The sequence below is a fragment of the Ornithorhynchus anatinus genome, chromosome X2 (assembly GCF_004115215.2).
Source record: "Ornithorhynchus anatinus isolate Pmale09 chromosome X2, mOrnAna1.pri.v4, whole genome shotgun sequence".
Lineage (NCBI taxonomy): Eukaryota > Metazoa > Chordata > Mammalia > Monotremata > Ornithorhynchidae > Ornithorhynchus > Ornithorhynchus anatinus.
The window spans coordinates 17,119,536-17,141,762 of record NC_041750.1 but is presented as its reverse complement, the minus strand read 5'-3'; the positions used below and the strand labels follow the sequence as shown (position 1 = coordinate 17,141,762).

At 48.1% G+C, this 22,227-nt stretch overlaps 1 protein-coding gene across 6 annotated transcripts in view; it reads left to right on the top strand.

Moving 5' to 3' along the window:
- The window catches only part of CACNA2D2 (calcium voltage-gated channel auxiliary subunit alpha2delta 2), a 543,198-nt gene that overhangs the window by 470,196 nt on the left and 50,775 nt on the right, over positions 1-22,227 (top strand). For all 6 annotated transcript variants that reach the window (XM_029052860.2, XM_029052856.2, XM_029052861.2 and 3 more), the window contains exon 6: positions 9,564-9,702. In XM_029052860.2, the coding sequence (XP_028908693.1) occupies positions 9,564-9,702 (139 nt within the window). The remainder of the gene's footprint in view (positions 1-9,563; positions 9,703-22,227) is intronic.

The window sequence follows — 22,227 nt, the reverse complement described above, 5'->3', positions numbered from 1 at the left end:
GAGCACAGTGCTGAGGGGAGGGGAAGGGAGATGGGGAGAAGCAGAGGGAAAGGTGGGGGAAAAGGGGCTTAGCTGAGGGGAGATGAAGGGGGGTAGAGGGGGAACAGAGGGAGCAGAGGGAAAAGGGGAAGCTCAGTCTGGGAAGGCCTCTTGGAGGAGGTGAGCTCTAAGTAGGGTTTTGAAGAGGGGAAGAAATCCTTCTCCTGGGGGTCAGAGGACCTAGATTCTAAACCTGGCTCTGTCACTTATCTGCTGTGTGATCTTGGGCAAGTCACAACTTCTCTGTGCCTCCATTACCTCATCTGTAAAATGGAGATTGAGACCGTGAGTGCTATATGGGACAGGGACTGTGTTCAACCCAATTATCTTGTATCTATCCCAGAACTTAGTACAGTGCCTGGCACATAGTAAACACTTAAATACAACAGTTATTATTATTTAGCCTTAACTGCTTGCTCTTCTAGTCTAGTTTTTTGTCATTACTGGGGCTTACCTCTGACTTGAGAAGCTTCTGCCATTACAGCCAAACTGAAAAGGCTTTACTAAAGATTATTCTCCCCTTATGTACCTTCTTTCATTCTGTGTGCTGCCAAATAAATGTTGGAATCAACCAATCAATCCATTACTGGTATTTATTGAGCACTTACTTTGTACAGAGTATTGTACTAAGTGCTTGAGAGGGTACAGTACCGTTGAATAGTGGAGAGAGCATGGGCCTAGTAGTCAGAAGATCATGAGTTCTCATCCCAGCTCCGCCACTTGTCTGTTGTGTGACCTTGGGCAAGTCACTTCACTTTTCTGTGCCTCAGTTACCTCATCTGTAAAATGGAGATTGCAACTGTGAACCCCACGTGGGACAGAGACTGTGTCCAACTCGATTTGCTTGTATCTACCCCAGCGCTTAGTACAGAGCCTGGCACATAATAGGCACTTTACAAATACCATCATCATTATTAATATTATTATTAGTGTTAGTAGACACATTCCCTGCTCTCAAGGAGCTTATAATCTACACTGGTGTTAAAAACAGCAGTGGATAATTCAGTGGGAAATGAAAGTGTTCAATCAATACTAATTATTGATTGATCAATTTCCTTCCTGCTGCTACCAGTTTAATAATGCCAAAGAGCAGCATTAGCCACCTGTGTTTTTCACTAGCCTGCTCCCTTGGCCCAAGTCAAAACTCACTAGGGCGATACAGAATCTAGGAGGACTGCAGCAAGCTTATTTTTCTCAGGATAGAGACTTTGCCTAGCCTGGGGTCCCAACTCTATTAAGTCTCCTACTGGATTTCAGCACAATCATCTCTGGCCATTGACCTTTTGCTCTCACTTTCCCTTCTGCCTGAAATTCCCTCCTCCTTTTCAACTGTCAGACCACTGATTTCCCCAACTTAAGAGCCATTTAGCCATTTTTTAATAGTGTTCATTAAATGTTTACTAATCCGTCTAACATCTCCTCCAGGAAGCCTTCCCTGATTAATGTCTCATCTCCCCACCCTATTTCCCCCACTACTACCAGTCCAGCATTTCAGCATCACCTAAGCACTTTGGTACTTGGTATTCATTAAATGTTTACTAATCCATCTAACATCTCCTCCAGGAAGCCTTCCCTGATTAATGTCTCATCTCCCCACCCTATTTCCCCCACTACTACCAGTCCAGCATTTCAGCATCACCTAAGCACTTTGGTACTCCTCCCCACATACCCCCACTCCCATAACACTTATGTACATATGGATAAACTCTGTTGTTTCCCCCTACCTGTAAGCCGTGTTGCCTGGTGGAAAACACATGGACCTGGGAGTCAAGCACCTGGGTTCTAATCCCTGCTCTGCCATTTACCTGCTAGGTGACCTTGGGTAAGCCAGTGAGCTTTCCCGGGACTCAGTTTCCTCATCTATAAAATGGGAATTAAATACAGGTTCACCCTCCTGTCTAGACTGAAAACCTTATGCAGGTCAGAGATTGTGTCAGACCTGATTATCTTGTATCTAGCCCAGTGCTTCACAAATACCACAATTATTATTATTCATTTGTTTTCTTGTCTGTCTTCCCCACTAGATTGTAAGCAACTTGAGGTCAGGGATTGAGTCTACTAACTATTGCACTATCCCAAGCATTTAGTACAAGGCTCTTCAAAGAATAAGCACTGATTAAATACATTTGATTGATTGATAAATATATGAATTTATTGGAGGGTTCAGCAATCTTGCAGGTAAAAGAGCAAACATGTGAGCCGCTGAGCTGGCAGTCTTTCTCAGCTTCCTCTTCCTGGGCCCTCTGGCAGAAAGGAATGGAGTTAAAAGGGAAGGAGCACCTGCCTAACTGGAGACCTTCTCTTGCTGAAAAATCAAGAGGGAGATCCAGAGAGGATTAGTAGCAAGGGAAATTTGGTTCTAACTTCAGAGAAGCAACGTGGCCGCGTGAAATGACAACGGGCCTGGGAGTCAGAGGACCTGAGATCTTATCTTGACTCTGCCAGTTGTCTGCTGTGTGACCTTGGGTAAGTCACTTAGCTTCTCTGGGTCTCAGTTCCCTCATCTGCAAAATGAGGATTCAATGCCTGTTCTCCCTAAGGTCAGTGTGGGCAGGGAATGTGTCTACTGTTGTATTGTACTCTCCCAAGTGCTTAGTACACAGTAAGTGCTCAATAAATACTATTGAATTAATGAGTACTTAGACTGTGAGCCCCATGTAGGATCTGATTATTTTGTATCTACCCCATGCTTAGTGCAGTGCTTGATGTACTTACTTAGCAAATGCCATGATTATTATTATTAACTTTGGTTATTGGTCACTTTCCATGAGCCCTTTCCTCTGGGTCCCATACTCTGAACACAGCAGGGAGCTGGGCACAGGTCGATTTGAAGCTCAGCAAAGGGATAAAAGGATATGTGGATTGATTTATCCAGTTGAGGGGGAAAGGGGAGGGGGAGGGAAAAGAATGGGCAGGTTTTCCTGGCAAGACCACCCACAGAAACAGCTTTTCTTTCCATCATGCCATCAAGAGGGGAAGGGGTGATTAGAACCCAAGCAATGGTTCCCTGCATTGTAAAGAACATTCTCTTCATCTCACCTCTCTGTGGCTTTTCTAGCTGCCAGCCCACAGTGTCCCCACTCTTCCACTCCCCAACTCTGTCCCCATCTTGGCCAAGAGAAAAAAACAAAATAATCTTTAGGGTCCCAAAGGAAATAGTTTCCTCCTTTGCTCCTCCGGTTCAATGAGGTGGAACGTTGAGATGAGGCCTGATAGGGTGGGTAAAATAGAGGGGGCCAACACCTCTCTGAAGTTGATTCCATCTCCTGTTTTCCTCAGCTTTCTGCCAAAAGTTCAGGTTGGTCTGCCCTAGGCCTGATGCCCAGAGACCAGGGGAGATGGAATGCTGCCAAACTCTCCTCTCTCTCTTTTTCCCACTCATTGTTCCTGCTCTCCCTCTTTCTCCCATCTTTCAACTTTGTTCTCCTGCCTTCTCACTCGTCCCTCTGTTTCCCTTTTCCTTGTGCTACCTCTCCATCTCTTTTGTCCTTCCCACTTTTTTTCTTTCTCTCTTTCTCCCTTTCTTTCTGCCTTTCCACTTGCTTTGCCCCTCCTAATTACCCCTTTTACTTCCCTCCTCCTCTATTCTTTTCTAACCCTTCCTCCCTCTTTCCCTCTTCTCTATTTCTCCCTTCCCTCTACCATCCATCTCTCCCTTTGCTTCCCTGCTCTCCCTCTCCCTTACACACCTGCACTGGCAAATTGCTGTCTCTTCACTCCCCACTTCTCCTCCTCGCTACTGTGGCTGGGGCTCCAATTAAACAGTTGGGTCCTGTCAGCTGAGACAGAGCCAAGAGTGGGTGGTTTGCTCCGCAGCTCATGTCTATAGTGGTGAAGTGCCATAATTGGCACCTGTCACGGGTGGGCATGACGCCTTGGGGAGGGCAGGGCTGTTTTTAGAAATTGAATGTGTTTCAAGCCTGTTTTCCAGACAAAAGTTGCAGCCCCTTGTCGAGGCAGTGTTGAGAGCTATGAATAAGCCCTCCTTCCCCACCAGCCTCCCTGCCCAGTTCCCCAGGCCACCGGTCCCAGAGACTTCCACTCATTCTACTGGGACCCACTGATTGGCTATGCACAGGTACTGATTCTGGAAGCTGGTTTGGAGATAGATACTGAGATGTCTTTGGGGGCTGGATGGCTTTTTCACATCAGTAGTTCTGGGGCTGGAATATTAGCTACTGAAATTTAGTGCAAACGCTTGTTTGCTTGATTGATTTTGTTCTGGTATGCGTAATAAGATTTGTGGTTTCTGTTAAGTGCTTACTATGTGCTAAGTACTGTACTAAGGGCTGGGGTATATACAAAATAATCAGGCCCCATAGTCTAAGTAGGAAGGAGAACACGTATTGAATCCCCATTTTGCAGATGAGGTAACTGAGGCCCAGAGAAGTTAAGTGACTTGTCCAAGGTCATTCTGGAGTCAAGTGGTGGAGCTCGGATTAGAACCCAGGTCCTCTGACTCCTGGGCCACTCTGCTTGTGTGCGTAGGGCATGCTCCCTAGGCCATCCTTGTAACTTCTTCAAGCCCGATTAGACTGTAAGCCTGTCATTGGGCAGAGATTGTCTCTATGTGTTGCCAAATTGGACATTCCAAGCACTTAGTACAGTGCTCTGCACATAGTACGCTCTCAATAAATACTATTGAATGAATGAATGAATGAATGAATGAAGCCCCGCTCAACCACAACACCAACCACAGTGCCCCATTGGCCCCCATCCTGCCTCCACCCAAACCAAATTCCTCCTTTTTGTGCAGAGCACTACTGTAACTGGGGCAACATCTTTCCCTTTGCCATTCCCCACTCCCCCACACGCCCTCTTTTCCCACATTCCCCACTTCAGATCTCCTTTTTCTCTGATCTCGTTCCATTTCCCTCTTCCTCTTTTCTCTCCGACTCCCATTTTCTGCTCCCTTTTCTTTCCCAGAGCCTCAATTTCTGAGCAGGACCAACACAGAAGCTTCTCCCCACCTGCTGACCAATAGTGCCTGCAATATAGTCAGCAACTGAGATGAAAAGCCTAACACATTGGCTTTTAATAAGGTTAAATGGGAAAGAGAAGAATGAGCTGTCTGAAAGGAGAAAGGGATTCCTTCCCTTGTGGGTGGCTTCTCTGAAATGGTCCAGGCTCAGGATATGTTCCTCCTCCTCCTCTCCCCGCCCTTCAGTCCTCATCTGTACCTGGAATTCCTGGGCCTCCAAATGGGGCTCAAACCAGGGCCCAGTGGAAGCTCTGACCTCCCCTCTGTTCTCCCAGACTTTCCCCCCTCCAACTGGTCATACACACCTCATCTCTCCCATGAGAGACAGACCACCATGGCTTATTTAGTATTATTATTGTTATATAATATAATCATATGATAATAATCATGGTGTTTATTAAGTTGTTCTTGCGTGCCAAACACTGGGGTAGATGCAGGATAATCAGATCACAGTCTTCCACAGGGATCCTAGGAAAGACTGATTTCATTCATTCAATCGTATTTATTGAATGCTTACTGTGTGCAGAGCTCTTGGAAAGAACATAAGCGCTTTTCTCCAGGTGCCCACTCTTTACTCCTGCCTTTCTCAAGCTCTTGCATGTTCAGTGTTAGTGCTGAGTGTCTATTGCCAGAGTCACCTCTGGGGACAGCCAAGTCTGTTCCCCGCATCCCACCCCCCCAGCCCATCCTGAAGCCACTGTGCACGTTAGGTGATACCCTCAGCGGGGAGGGGTGTGCAGCCCAAGCATCCTCCAGGAGGGTATATATCTGCTACATGATGAGCCCCTACTGTGTACATTCCATTGTACTAGTCACTGGGGCGGGGGACAAAGAGTAAAAGATACAGTCCTGGCCCTCAGAGGGACACAGATGAATGAATAAGCCAGAATGAAGAGTGAGAAAATAGATATAAATCAATCAATCAACAGTATTTTTTTAGCGCCTACTGTGCACAGAGCACTGTCCTAAGCATTTGGGGAAGTACAGTACAATAGAGTGAGTAGCACGATCCTTGCTCACAAGGAGCTAGCAGTTGACAGTGGGAAAGACCCATGAGAATAAATTACAGCAAGGGGAAGGGACAAAATTTAAGGACCTATACCTAAGTGCTGTGAGACTGGGGGTGGGGTGAGTATAAAAATGCTTAAGAGGTACAGATCCAAGTACATGGGTGATGTAGAAAGGAGGGAGAATAGAGTCGGGAAAAGAGAGGTTAATCTGGGAAGACTTCTTGGAGGGGAAATTATTTTAGTAGGGCTTTGGGGATGGGGAGAACGGTGGTCTGTCAGATCTGAAAGGAGAGGGAGTTCCAGGCCAGAGGAAGGATGTGTGGGCAAGGGTTTGGCAACGAGAGAGACGAAATGGAGAGAGTGGACGTGAGTGAATGCCTAAATAACTAAATCCCTGAGATCAGGGCTTTTAGTATTGTAGGAAAAGTACAGTTAAGGGCAGTCATTGTTGCCCCAATTTGGGTCTCTACCTGGGGTTAGGGAGGGGAAGGCAAGGCTCTCAGAAAGCATGGTGGCTGCATGCTTTTGGTATTAAAAGAGTTCCCCTTATAGGTTCTTGGGACCTCTAGCTGGTAGGAAGACCCATGCATATGTATGGAATGTTCTTTCATGAAGCCTGGAGCAGTGGGACTACCCAGTAGCCTGGGCTGGGCTGGGAATGATTTGGCTCACCTAATCACCCTGCTGGCAGCTGCTCTTGCGGAGAAGGGGCAGGGTGGGAGAGGGCCAGCTGAGCACTGGCGAGTCCTGGGAGTTGTGACAAGCGCAGGTGTCCCTCAGAGACTGGGTCGGTCTCAGATCAGGGCACAAGGTGCCCTGACCAGGATTTGGGAGCCCATCTCCCCACTTCCCCCATCATTTCCAGGCAAAGGGAGTTGGGTTCCTATTGCAATAGAGAGCGTTCGTGGCTGGGAAGGAATTCCCGGCCAACTCCCCCTGCTTCCCCACCTTCTCCCCACACCAGTTGGACCCCTGGGCTCCCCACTCTCTGCCACCCAGATCCAGCAATTCTCCTCCTGAGCAGGTGAGGTCCTCTAAAAACCAGTTGGAAGCTCCACTCTTCAGCTCCATTGCCAGAGAAAGTGCAAGCAGTGGAGTTGGGGGGCGGGGCGGAGAGGGCGGTAGTGGGGTGTGAAAAAGAGGGAGCAGCTTGGCTCCAGCAGCAGGGAATTTGCCATTTCTACTCCATAATTAAATATTGTTTGCATTACTTATTGACAGAACACTAAGCCTCACTCTGTTTTAATTTGTTCTTTGATAGCTGCCTTGTGCTGCTAATTGATTTTCAAGGATTTGGGAAGGTTTTTTTTTTCTTTCTTAAGTTTTGATTTAATACCTGCGGCTGCAAATGGAAATGAGGGGCCTAAATCCAGGGACCTGGCAAGGATGGACCTGGATGTTGTACTAGCATTAGTATTTATTGAGTGGCCACTTAACAAGGGGCTTTGTACTAGGGGAAGTACAAAATAATCATAATCATTTGAGATTTTGTTAAGTGCTTACTATGTGCCAAGCACTGTGCTAAGCCCTGGGGTAAATACACAGTAATCGGGTCAGACATGGTCCCTGCCCCACATGGGGGGCTCAGTCCAAAAGGGAGGGAGAACAGGTATTGAACCCCCATTTCAGAAAAGAGGGAACTGAGTTCCAGAGAAGTGAAGTGACTTACCCAAGGTTGCACAGCAGGCAAGTGACAGAACCAGGATTTGACTCCAGATCTCCTGACCCCAAGCCCTGGGCTCTTTACACAAAGTCCCACTGCTTCAAATAAAGAAGTGACACATCCCCTGCCCACATGAAGTTGCCACTCTGAGAGAGAGATAGAGAGAGAGAAAGAAAAATATATTTAAAGAAGCAGCAGGACTTAGTGGAAGGAGCACGGGCTTGGGAGTCAGAGGACGTGGGTTCTAATTCCTGCTCTGCCACTTGTCTGCTGTGTGACCTTGGGCAAGCCGCTTAACTTCTCTGTGCCTCAATTACCTCATCTGTAAAATGGGGATTAAGACCGTGAGCTCCACGTGGGACAGCCTGATTACCTTGTACCTATCCCAGCACTTAGAACAGTGCTTTGGGACATAGTAGCACTTAACAAATACCATAATTATTATTATTAATATTTAAAAATAGAGCAGTCACAATAAATCATTGTTATTGATGTTGGTGCCACCAGTGTCCTCGGGCTTCCTTATGCTCCCTGGGGAGTCCTGAGGTGCTGTGGTCTAGAGGAGCACATGCCACAATTTCACAGCCCATCCTGCCCTGCCCTGCCCAAAGTCCTGGTACCTCATAGCCCATGTTGATGTAGACCTGACCATTCATCCAAGAGGAAACAGAAATGGGCACCGTCCTCCCTTCTAGGATGAGGCTGCTGTACACCCATACCATCCTGACTGGCTGCTGAAAACTGTAGTTTGAGTCACTCGAGTCTCTGATTGCACATATGTACAAAACACTGAACATGGGAGCCTCCCGGTCACCATCACAGCTCGGGGAAAGAGCGTGGCCTAGTGGAAAGAGCATGCGCCTGGGAGTCAGAGGACCTGGGTTCTAATCCCAGCTCCACCACTCATCTGCTGTGTGACCTTGTCACATAACCAAGTCATTCAACTTTTCTGTGCCTCAGTTACTTCACGTGAAAATAGAGATTAAGACTACGAGTCCCTTGTGGGAGGGACATGGACTGTGTTCAATCGATTAGCCTGTGTAATAATAATAACAAAGGTATTTGTTAAGCCCTTACTATGTGCCAAGCATTTACCCCAGTGCTTAGTAGAGTGCCTGGCACAGAGTAAGTGCTTAACAAATACCATAAGAAAGAGCTGTCTGAACCCAAGCCTAGCCCAGCTCACCTTTCTTCTGGCCCAGCCCAAACCATGGGACAGGGCTCCGATTCAGGTTTGGGCTTGGATTGACACCACAACACCTACTAGGGAGGCCAGCCCATGGAAACATCCAGCCTGAAGGGTCAAGAGGGCCAATTCAGTTAAAAGAGGAGAGGGAGGGAACAGAGCAAGACTTAAGTGGGGAGGAGGCTTGGGAAGAAATTCCAGGTCTGCAATCTTACTCTTCCTTGGAAAGAATCACAGTGGGGCTGGGGCCGGCTCAGCCAGTCAGTCAATTGTATTTATTGAGTGCTCTCTGGGTGCAGAGCGTGGTACTAAGCGCTTGGGAGAGTACAATATAAAATTAGACACATTCCCTGCCTACAACGAGCTTACAGTAATTAAAATAAGCAAATAAATAAATCAATAAAGAGGCCCATGGACTCTTTCTGGAATGGTGGTCCTCTAGGAAGGGGAACAGGCGTAAAGGCTGTGGGCAGGAGGAGCCATTATCTTTCTCTCTTTCTCACTTAAGTTCTGGAGTGTGAAAAGTGGTCCTGCCTGAGCTCTATCTATTCTGCAGGGGAATAGACTGGAGCAGTGTATCCCTCAACTCTCTTTAAGCCAGTCCACCACCTGTCCATCTCTTTCTTTCTCCCTCTGTTCCCCCTCAAGGCTGACGCTGTGCATTTTCTTCTTTTTTTTTTTCAGGACGATCCAGAGGGTGAGGAGACTACAAGGGAGAAGTCCAATTCCCTGAAGCTAGACTTTACCGAAGACCTGAACTTTAAAACCAAGGTTAACTACTCGTATGCTGCGGTCCAGATCCCCACGGATATCTACAAAGGCTGTGAGTATCACATGCCTCTTCCCCCAGACCCTATTTTCTTTGTTCTCTGTGACTCCTCTCCCTTTCTCTAACAATAGTATTTTTGTTAAGTGCTTACTCTGTGCCCAGCACTGTACTAATCGCTGAAGTAGATACAAAATAATCAGTTTGGTCACAGTCCCTCTCCCACAAGGGGTGCAGAGTCTAAGTAGGAGGGAGAGCAGGTATTTAGTCCATCCCTGATTTACAGATAAGGAAACTGAGGAACAGAGAAGTGAAGTAAATAGCCCAAGGTTACAGACCAGAGCTGGGATTTAAAACCCAGGTCCTCTGGCTCCCATCCCCTCGCTCTTTCCCTCAGACCACACTGCTTCTCATTGGCCTAGGAACTGCTTTGCAGTAGTGGGGCAGCAGCATGGCGATGTCTTTCCATTTTGGGGTCTCTGTTAATAATAAAATAATAATGTTGATATTTGTTAAGCACTTACTATGTGCAGAGCACTGTCCTAAGCGCTGGGGTGGATACAGGGTAATCAGGTTGTCCCACGTGAGGCTCACAGTCTTCGTCCCCATTTTACAGATGAGGTAACTGAGGCACAGAGAAGTTAAATGACTTGCCCATGGTCACACAGCTGACAAGTGGCAGAGTTGGGATTCGAACCCATGACCTCTGACTCCCAAGCCCAGGCTCTTTCCACTCAGCCACGCTGCTTCTCTGTTGCATTTCATGTCTAGAGTTCTTGACTTGCGTGGGAATCTGCCGCACCTTTTCAAGGAAAAAGGTTAAAGGAACTAGGTTAAAGCTGGAGAAGATAAAACTGAGTGGAGACCGTGTAACAGTTTCAAGTTACTGAAAGGAAATTATATAGGCTCTGGGGAGCTGCCGTTCTTTTGTCTCTGAGGACAAGGAATATGTTTAAATTGTAGCAGAAGGGATTTAAGTTAAATGTGAGAAACCTTGTAAAGGTTGAACCCCTGGGAAGGCTGGGAGTCACCATCTCGGGAAATTTTTAATGAAAGAGTAGACAGATGCCTGAGTCCAATTCTGCTCACAGGCAGGAGGATTGCCTGCTATATATGACCCCTTTCAGTCCAGTGACTCTGATTCCCGTGATTCCGAGAAATTCAAAGCCCTCTAAGCTTTGCTCTTCTTCTCCTTCCCATCTTGTATGGTGACTCTGTCTTCCTCTCCCTAATTCGCGGATGAGGAATTTGGGTTAAGATCTCAGCTCAGCCTTGCAGTTAAGATCAAAAACACCCTGAGTCACCTGCTGTCTCTCCAGTTCTCCCACCCAGCCCTCTCCCTAGGCATGGTGAGGTGAAGATTCAGGAAACTGAACTTGCACTCAACAGCCCTGCTTCTCCTGCCTGGAACAGGAGACCCAGGGCTCTGTAGAGGGGAAAGGTAACTGGGTTAACCAACTTCCAAAGGCCAGAGATGACCATGCCAGAATGGGAGGCCTGCCCTCTTACCTCCCTAACCCTGAGCTCTGGGAACCCACCAAACATCCCCTAAGGCCCAGCGTTTCCCAGCCCTATGTAGCCATGAGCTCCAGTTGCATTAGTCCCATTTAATCCCTGATCCCGGGCAGAGTTCTGAACACTAAAATCCATGGCTCAAACCCCTGGTGTAAGCCCAAGCTGGGAGTGCAGTATACGAGATTAGTCCTGATCCACATCTGCCTCGAATTAAGCCTGGGCCAAACAGAAAGTGACGCTGCACAGGATCACTGTTTAATGGTCCTCACTATGTGTCGAGCACTGTTCTAAGCACTGGGGTAGATACAGGTTAGTCAGGCCGAATACCGTCTCTGTCCCACATGGGGCTCAAAGTCTAGGTAGGAAGGAGAACAGGTATTGAATCCCCATTTTGCAGTCGAGGAAACTGAGGCACAAAGAAGTTAAGTGACTTACCCAAGTCACACGGTGGGCAAGTGAAAGAAGTGGGATTAGAACCTAGGTCCTCTGACTCCCAGGCCCTTGCTTTATCCACGTGGTCACGCCACTTCCCTAATAGCCAGGACGCAACCACTGTGACAAAAGCTATGACAGCAGTCCCAAGAGGGGCAGCCAGGCCACTTCTGGCCCAGAACACCCCAGCTGTTATACTTTAACCCTCCCAGCCTGAAAGGGAAAGGGCCACAAAGGCACTGGAGGAGTAGCCAACCCAGCTCAAGTCCAGCCAGGTTTAGTTTGGTGCTGACCCAAAATGGGCCCATAGGCAGGGGACTTGACAACACACACTTTCGCTGGGTACATGTTTAGTGCAGAAAAGCTCACTCATAGAGTTGTAGTACCCTCACTAATATATACACCGCCGCACTCAGGCACTCATGTTCAGTATTCTCCCCACACACTCGGCCTTCCAACTTTTTTCCACATAATCTCCCCGTCTCCATGCAGCAGCCTGACCTCTGAGTCACACTCCCTCCCACCCCCACACAGCCCTCCCCTGAGCAGTTCCCTGTCCAACTCTCTCTCCCCAACCTTTGCCTTTTCATTCTCCAGCCTGGCCTGAGACCCGGCCCTTGTCCCTACATTGGCATCTGCAGATTAGAAATTACAATTAATTTTATTATCCCACAAGCCCCAGCCAAGCAACTAATGAAGCAGATCATGAGAATGGGAAGGAGGGAGAGAAAGCGAGGGGCCCAGTTTGGGGAGGATGAGAGGAGGAAATAGAGTGAAATATTCATGATTTCCAACCTCCTGGTTCTCAGCCGGCACAGTCCCCAGTGCTCAACCTAAGCCACATAAATCACCAGGCTCTGTTATGGAACAAAATCAAATAGAAGATTAACTCTCTCCAGGGAGTGGCATCCCATTCAGGGGAATAATGACTAGGAGAGGGGGCTGGCTTGGGAGGAGAGGTGGAGGAGAAAGGAATCGAGAAATCATACAAGAGGAGAGGCGTTTGGAATTCCTGCTGTCCCCACCCCCAGCTCCTCTTTAGAGAACTACCCATGAGCACTTCCACACTTGTTGGGTTGGAATAGCAAAATTCAGGCTCCTCACTGAAATGATGAGGGCCAAGCCAGCTGGAGAAGGCAAGGAGTAGGAAGGAGAGGAAGGCAGAGGCCCAAGTGCCTCGGGGTCAGCAGGAGCTTTTGGCTTGAAATAGTGGAGCAAAAATTGGGAATCGGGCCTCGTCGGCTGGGCTTAACTTGTGTTGGGACTTGCTGGGGCTCAACCCTGATCTCTTTGAAGCAGAGCTTTAAGGAAGCAGCATGGCCTAGTGGGAAGGGCATGGGCCTAGGGGTCAGAGGATCTGGGTTCTCTGTGCCTCAGTTATCTCATCTGCAAAATGAGGATTAAGACTATGAGCCCCATGTGGGACATGAGCTGTGTCCAACCTGATTACCTTGTGTCTAACCCAGCACTTAGTACAGTACCTGGCACATAGTAAGTGCTTAACAAAAAAAAAAAATAAGAGCCTTGAGACCTGTGTCGGAGCCCTGCTCCTAGGATCTGCCCAGGACCCTCCACCCAGTTTACTGCGAACACTGCTATTAGGAGCCAGTGCTACCAGCCCGGCCTGCAGACTCGGACCCAGCAGTAGAGGATTTTCAGAAGTGAAAATTCCTCCCCACCTAAGCATACTGGTCAAGAGAGGATTGATTAGGACGCAGAGACAGGTGGGGCCGTGCAGCGGCAATGGACCCCGTTCTGCCCCTCACCCGGCTCAAATTAGGCCCTGTAAGTTGGAATCTAACACGGAGCTCACCGTCTGTCTTAAGGCAAATCTCTATCAGGGACCCCAGAGCTCTTCAAGCAGCTGTTGATCCTTCTAGCATCCTGGGCATTGACCGTAGTGACTCCTCTCCATGTCCTCCGCACATAGCAGCTGTCGGACACCTGTCGAGCGAGAGGCTCCTGGCCCGGGGGGGATGGGGCATCCAGCTCACTCAGAAGTAATGGGCAATACCAGAAACTCGACCCAATTCCATCAACTCTCATCTTTGACCTATGGCTTGGCTGGGTTCCTCCCCTCCCCAAGAGTTTCCCCATCGGCTGGCATGGAACATATCTACCAACTCTGTCATACTGTACTCTCCAAGAACTTAGTACAGTGCTCTGCACACGGTAAGCACTCGATAAGTATGATCGATTGATCCATGTGAGAGGGATGGACTGTCACAATCCCCATAGCCCTGAGAAGCCCCCTTGTCATCCACTGGGGCTCTCCAGATTAGGCAGTCCACATCTGGCCTGAGTACGGAGCACTACAAATGAGAGCCTCCAGAGAAGCATACGGTACAACTATCCTACCCAAATCTCTGATCACAGTCCTCTCTTTAGCAACAGTCAATCAAGGGTTTACTGCCTGCAGAGCACCGTACTAAGTGCTTGGGAGAATAGAATAGAATAGAATAGATCCCTACCCTCAGGAAGCTTACAATCTAGAGGTGGAAGCAGACATTAAGTTACAGTTGGGGAAGCTACTGAGAATAAGGATCTGTAGGTAAGTGCTGTGGGTCTGTGGATGGGGTATCTAAGTGCTTAGAGGGTACAACAGAATCTAAGCCAAAAGTCATTCAGAAAGGAGGAACAGCAGGGTGGGGAGATGAAAGGTTAGTGAGGGAAGGCTTCCTGGAGGAGATGTGATTTTAGTAGGGCTTTGAACATGGGGAGAGTGTTGGCCTGCCTATTCAGAGTTCACCCTCTGCCTCCAAACCCCACTGTGCTCTCTCCAGTTCTGAAGCATAGTTTGTGCGACGGGCAGGCTTTTTGGCCCACCCGGTTTCAACCCCTCCCCCTGGCCTTTCACCAGGGCTTCCAGGAGAGCTGGAGGATTTATGCAGGTCCTGAATTGCTCCCCAGTTACAGGGTCCCAAGAGAGGGAGACCTGCCCATTTGGGAGCTGTGCAATTGTCCTGGCTATAGGACAGTCTGGGGGCCTTCCGCTGGGGAGATGCGAAGGGCTGGAGAGCTGCCAAAGTGAAAATTGGCCCTGGCCCATTGACTAGGGAAATCAGGCATTAGACTGGCCTAAAAGCAAGAGGGAGAGATTGGGAAATATGGCCTGGGGCCGTGCCCATTTTGCACTGAAATGTGTGATGCTCTTAACAAATCTCTTTTAGAAGCTTGGATGTCCAGTCCATCTCAGGGTAAGGCGGTGAGGAGGAACACCTAGGACTATGGGCCAAGATAGCACCCCTGCCCGGTGGAGGTTGGGGTGAGAAGCCCACCAGATCCTCCAGGAGAGAGGAGGGAAGCATTGGTGATGAAATGAGTCACCGTTCCCCTTGGCTTGCCAGTGGTGGAATCTCTGCCCCTAAGCAGGTCCTTCTTTGACTCCCTCCCTGCCTCACGCTGTGGGGGATGTTGGGGGCCAAGGCACTAGAGGGGCACTATCGCAAGCTGGCATGCTAATTAAAACATTTACTACACCGCCCTCCACAGTCACCCCTCACTACCCACACAAATTACATTTTATATGTTTTTTATTTACTGTGTCACTTTTAATTAAATCTGTAATCGCTTGCCTGAGGGGTGCGGTCCCCCGGTTTCTTTGTATGCCTGTGCTTGTTCAGCTAGTGCATGGTGGGTAGGGAGAGGAAAGGGAGGGAGGGATGGAAAGAGGATGGTGGTCCAGGAAGAAAGAAGGAGAAGGGGACTGTCGTGCCTGTTTTGTGCATATATGTATGTATTGTGCTTGTGAGCCATTTTGTACGTGTTTGTGAGTGTACATGTCATGGTTTGCATGTGACTAAGAAGGTAATAATAATAATGGTATTTGTTATACGCTTACCATGTGCCAAGCACTGTTCTAAACACTGGGGTAGATGCACAGTAATCGGGTTGGACACAGTTCCTGTCCCACATGGGGCTCACAGTCTTAATCCCCATATTACAGATGAGGTAACTGAGGCCCAAAGAGGTTAAGTGACTTGCCTAAGGTCACACGGCAGACAAGTGATGGGGCTGGGGCTAGAACCCACATCCTTTGACTCCCAAGCCCATGCTCTTGCCACTGGGCCATGCTACTTCTCTAGGTACTCAGATGGGTATCATCATTGGAAGGACATATCATCAAATGTGTCTTCGGGTCTCTGCGTGTGTGTTCCGTCATTACGTAATGCCCTGAAGAGCAATAGTAGTAGAAATAGTATTCATTGAGCACCCACTGGGTGTAATGAATGTACTGTTAAAGTGCATGGGAAGGTACAACAGAATGAAGACATGGGTTCCCTGCCCACCAGGAGCTTACACTGTAAAGGGGGTAACAGACATGAAAATGTTTACAACTAGGGTAATCGGTATAAATAATTGAATGGACAATCAAATACACTCATAAGTGCTGAGGATGGGAATAGGTAAATACAAAAGTGCTGGAGATGGCTGGTGAGATGATACGACTTGGGGTGTTGGGAAATAATTAGGGACAGCCTGTGGGATTTTTAGGAAGGTTTTGAAGTGAGGAGAGCTGAGGTCTCTCTGATACGGGGAAGGAGGGAGTTACAAGCTGGGGGAACAGTGTGAGTGAAGGGATGGAGGTGGGAGAGTCAAGAGCTGAGGTACAGTTAGAAGGTTGGCTTGAGGATGAGTTGGGGAAGAGCAGGTGAAGAGAGCAGATAAGTAAAGTGGGCCTCTCGGTGTCAAGGCCATTTGGTTCCTTCCTTCCTCTGTTTCTCTCTTACTTCTACAATTAGTTGGCCATCTTCCCTGTTCCCTCTACCCTCCCTTTTCTTTACAACAGAGGAACAGAAGGGAATTCAGGCTTCCTCTTGGTGTCGAGGCCATTTGGTTCCTTCCTTCCTCTGTTTCTCTCTTACTTCTACAATTAGTTGGCCATCTTCCCTGTTCCCTCTACCCTCCCTTTTCTTTACAACAGAGGAACAGAAGGGAATTCAGGCTTCTCAGGCAAATATTCAGCCCCCGAAGCAGCCAGAGAGGAAGGGGTGGTCTGGGTCAGAACCGGATCTCCCTGGCATCCCTTTCTCATGGAGTTTTGTTCTACCCTGTCCATGCTCCCCACAGTGTGGGAGGGAAGATGCCAGGGCACAGGAGATAGGCCTGACTCCCAGCATGCTGAGAGGCCCCATTCTGGAGAGGGAGTTTACTCTTTTTCTCCCCAGGAAAATCCTTTTTTTTTGTTTTTGTATTTTTAATGGTATTTGTTTAGCACTTTCTGTGTGCCAAACACTGTTCTAAGTGCTAGGATAGATACAAGTTAATTAGGTGGGACAGAGTCCCTGTCCCACTTGGGGCTCACAGTTAAGTAGGAAGGAGAAAAGGTATTGAATCCCCATTTTACATTTGAGAACACGGGCCCAGAGAAGTGAAGTGACTTGCCCAAGTTTACACAGCAGGCAAGTGCCAGAGCTGGGATTAGAACCCAGGTCCTCTGGCTCCCAAGCCCATGCTTTATCCACTAGACCATGCTACTTCAGTTTTCCAGAAGAGGGTTCTCTATCCATCACTCTACCTGCACATTCTGCCCAAGAATGAGGGAATGAGATGGGGATGGGGAGCAGGGAAGGCATTGGAGGGGAGGCCTAGGAGCAGAGGGAGGGCAAGAGCAGCTGGATGTAGAGACACACACACACTTCCAGCAGGGAAGAGTACCTGGAGACTCACAAGCTCCCATGGACACCAGTTATATAAACAGTGGAAGCTCTGAAGAAACATCTTCTTTCTAGGTTCTAAAGCAGGAGGGGTTCCCCTAAACCAAGAGCTAGAAAGAGGCAACGTGTGAGAATAGGGAGAACAGGAACTCCCTAAACTGTGTCTCCCAAACCAACTCCCTCCCTATACGGCTCACCACACTTTCCATAGGAAGTGTTGTAAGGATGAAGATGAATCATGATTTCTGCAGTCGCCAAGTCTTTTCCCGGCTTTTTAGGAATGAGTAAAACAGCTGGAGGGACACAGGCTTTGTTAGAGAGTGAGCAAGGGTTGTGCTTTCACTGCTCAAGTGAAGAACGGAGTTCTGGGAGAGCCCAGGGAGATGAAGTTCTTGTTTTCCCTTGTCTGCTCTTTATTGTTGAAATTGAGAAAAATCAATATACAAAGCATATTTCTCACCCCTGGTAAGGCAAAGCATGAGAGTTTTTTACATTGATTGGCTAGCTGGAAGCAGTGAGACTAAACAAAAAAGGAAAGGTTTTTGTGAGATCTCAGAGTTAAAGGGCAGGGCCCAGGGAATTGGGAGTTCATGGGACAAGAGTCTTCCTCCCCTAATGGAAGACCCACAGAGGCCCAATTTGAGCCATTTCAAGTCATTTCATGACATGAGGTGAATGACCTTCCCTTCTGGACTCTCCTTTGTGAGAACTGGTGTGTGTGTGTGTGTGTGTGTGTGTGTGTGTGTTTTGCCCGAGGGCGGGGGGTGGGGGGACAGGGGCAAGGGGGAGTCTGGATATGTATGCATATGGATGAGTTAGGAGTGTGTTTGTGACTTTTCATCCTGTAGCCCAGGACTTTTCTTGACTGTACCTACCCTTCAAAGCTCCCCTCTGTCTATGCCAGATCTGACTTTAGGCTGTCCACCCCAAATTGGGATCTCCAGCTTCCCTCTCAGCTGCATGAGGCATTTCCCCCTATAGAACAGCCCAAATGTTCAAGACATTCACTTTTACTAGATAGCCCACTTGACAACTTTCCCCAAATTGACCCTGGAAACAGCTGGGATTCAGTTTGCCCAGTGCATAGAACAGTGCTTGGCACATAGTAAGTGCTTAACGACTACCATAATTATTGAATAGGTAGAATAGGAACGTGCTAAACTCAGTGTCTCCCAAACCAGCTCCCTCCCTATATGACTCCCCATGCTTTCCACAGGAGGTGTTGCAAGGATGAAGGCAAATTATGACTAAGACTGCCTTTGCTGGAGGGTTTTCTGTTCCTCTCACAGAAAATCCTCTCTGATTAGTCAGAGATATGGATGCCCAAAACATATTTCTTTTGCTCCAAAAGGGATAAAATCACTTTTCCTGAAACTGAGGGAGTTTTTGGATTATTAGGCAAAAGAACGTAGCCATATGCACTTCAAAAACATGGACCAGATCATTGAAACAGCATGAGTACGAGCTATTAACAGCACAGAGTCAAATCCCGTGACAAAACACAATCTTTCCCTTCCCGAGACTTAATCTTAAAGTAGCGTTTCAACGTTGTTGTTTTTTTAATTCTAGAGAGGGCAGCACCACTCAAATCCAAACTAGACCTTCTCTTTGTATCCTCTCCAGACTTCTCTGCTGGAGTCTTTGTTGCCTCAGCAAACCTTACCCAACCAAAGGCCTATCCTGCCTGCCTCTACATAACACTTTACATAACGCTTTCCCCAGGCCAGGTTCCAGGCCCAGTTCCTCATGTGTATTGTTTCCATCTTAATAATGTAATAATGTTGTTATTTGTTAAGCGCTTACTATGTGCCGAGCACTGTTCTAAGCGCTGGGGTAGACACAGGGGAATCAGGTTGTCCCACGTGGGGCTCACAGTCTTAATCCCCATTTTACAGATGAGGGAACTGAGGCACCGAGAAGTTAAGTGACTTGCCCAAAGTCACACAGCTGACAAGCGGCCGAGCTGGGATTCGAACCCATGACCTCTGACTCCAAAGCCCATGCTCTTCCCACTGAGCCACGCTCTTCTGCTATGTCAACCCCCAGGGAGAAACTCCAAACAAGTGCTAGGTCTAGTTCCCTTTGAAAACAGGCAGTGGCTTTGGAGCCTGTGAAATCACCAATTACTTTCCCTGAATTTCATGTATCTTTGCTTGGGGATTAGTTATGCCCAGGAAACACCTTCAAAGATCATTTGAGGGGAAAAAGAAATCCCTAATCTTACAATACACTTGAGAGGAAATTTATGGAAAAAGATAAGTTCTAGAGGAAACACTTCTCAGAATTTTTAAAGAGGAGTCTTGGCCTATCCAGCACAGACTTACATGGGTGTGAGTGTGTAGGCGCACTGTGTGTGAGTGTGTATGCGCATAGTTGTGCATATATGTCTGTCAATGCAAGTTTTTTATGTGTGACTTGGGCGGGGGGTGGAACGACGACGACCTTAGGTGACTGTGCATGTGACACATATGGCTTTATATGGCTTTCTCCCCCACTAGATTGTAAACTCCTTGTGCGCAGGGATCGTGCCTACCAACCCTATTATGTTATATTCTCCCAAGGGCTTAGTTCAGTGCTCTGCACACAGTAAGTGCCCAATGAATACCATTTATTGATTGATTGACACTGGCTGGATATTAGGTGGAGGAATCTGATTGGTTATCTCCCTGGAGGTAGCCCAAATGGATAATTCCTGCCCCCCACCCCCCACCCCAACCCCCCCTCTACAAAAGAATTTACTGTGAGACCTGAATTGTCCAGTTGGGAAGACTAGATGAAGTGAATCAGAGAGTTGTTCAAAACTCCACTTCATTTGAGCCATGCAGATCCGGGTAAGAGTATGTTCCTCAGTGACTGGGCATGACTGTGAGTATATGTGTACAGATGTGCATGTGTGATTGGGTGTCATTGGGAATTCACGTGCATTAAAATGGTATGTATTTCTGCGTGAATGGATTTAAATATGTGAGTAATATCTGAAGGGTAAAAGTGCATCTGTAGTCCACGTCTAAGGTCCCCTGATAACCCAGCCCACATGGCTGATCTCATCTCCTACTCACTTCCTCTCTTGATTCCACCCAGCCCAATATCCCTCCCAGAATAAGCGAAAGTCTCAGTAATATCATTCCTGATATTCTGGATCCTGCTTATTCCCATGGTTGTAAGGAATATGCATTTGTATGGAAACAACCCGAAGAGTTCTTTAAATATTAAATGCCGTTGAGAGTTTTACTGAGAGGTATTGGGAATCCAGAACCTTTTAGGGGTGCAGCCCCCTGCAGCTGACTCAAACCAGTTTTAAGTGGGCCTCCAACCAAATAATCATATTATAATATAATAATAATTAGACACCATCTGCCAAGCACTGTGCTAACCCCTAAGGTAGATGCAAAGTAATCAGATTGGACACAAACCCTGTGCCACAGTCTTAAGAGGGATGGAGAGAGAACATGCATTTTATCCCCAGATGAGGAAACTGAGGCCCAGAGAAATGAAGTGACTTCCCCCAGGTCACCCAGCAGACAAATGGCCAAACTGGGCTTAGAACCCATGACTTCCAACTCCCCATCCCATGCTCTTTCCACTAGGCTGTGTTGCCTCCCTACTTGCCCACCCTTACCCAAGGGCCTTGGCCTTTTGTTCCCTCTGGACACCCGGAATGGTCATCTGTCACTGCTGGCCAAGACATCCCCTCCATCCCCCTTCCTCAATCCCCTTGTCAACACACACAGCTTGTGCTTGTGTGGGGGAAACCCAGTAGCAGATTGGGAAAACTTTGCAAATTCTGGCTGTTTCTTAAACCACCCTAGCACGGTCTGATGAGCTGGCCAGCTACCATAAGAGAACTTGGCAAAAAACACTGTTTGTCACCATTTAGCTAGGGCTGGGAACTCTAAATTGTGCTCGGACCATTTAGCCGTATGAGACAAAGTGGGACTGTCGTGGGATTGCTTCCTCAGGCCCGCTTCCTGATTAGTTTGTAGCTGCACGTGATTGATAGGCCCTGTCCAGAATGGTTGGCAGAACTCCCAAAACTTTGGTCCTTTCTGCAGGGCACAAGAGAGTATATAAAGAGAATAGAGAACAACAGAGAGCCCAGGACTGAGTCTTGGTGGGGTTTGGCAGTGTCCCCTGGGCCCATCCTCCCTGGGCCCCCGTCCCTGGCCCAACCCTCCCCTGCCAAGGTCCAGTTAGAAGTGGCATCTGGAATGGTAATTTCAAAGAGTAGCAACAAGCAGCAGCTGCAGCTGCAGAGGTGACAACAACAGTAACTTCTCCCTTCACCCTGGCCCCTGTTGATTAATCACAGAGCTGAGTCGCTTGCAGCTTATTAGTTGCTTAATAACTGAATAATTCCTTGCCCATCCTAGCAGGTACCTTAATTGCTACCATGCTTCAGTGCATGCTGAATGGGGCAAGCTCCCTGGGGTCAGTCCCCCCCGCCCCCACCCCCTACTCAATCAATCAATCAATGGTATTTATTGAGCACTTATGATGTGCAGGTTGCTATGCTAAGTGCTTGGGAAAGTACATTGCAGTAGACTTGGGAAACATGCTCCCTTGCCCAAAAGGAGCTTACAGTCCACAGGAGACGGCCCAGAAGAGGCACAGGGGGCCGATACATTTCCTATCTACCCTGGCTGCTCGCGAGGTGATTGGCACCTGCTATCCATCCCCAGTGTCCCAGGCCCCCTTCCTCTTCACCGTTGCCTTAGGAGAGCCCTGATTCTGCCACTCACACTGTTCACCTTTGGCTCCCACTCGATTCCAGCTCAGGTCAGGGATGATGGGGAGAGAACCCTGCCCTCCTGCAATAAAAATGGCCTGAGTTGTCGACTTAACTAGGGTGTGTCTATTTGCATATGACTTTGCATAAAATTTGCCTGGTCTTCACTTCATGCCTCCCAGCCCATGCTCCTTAGCCCCCGTTCCTTATCACATGAAGCATTCTGCCTTTGGCCTTACCCCCTCAGGAATA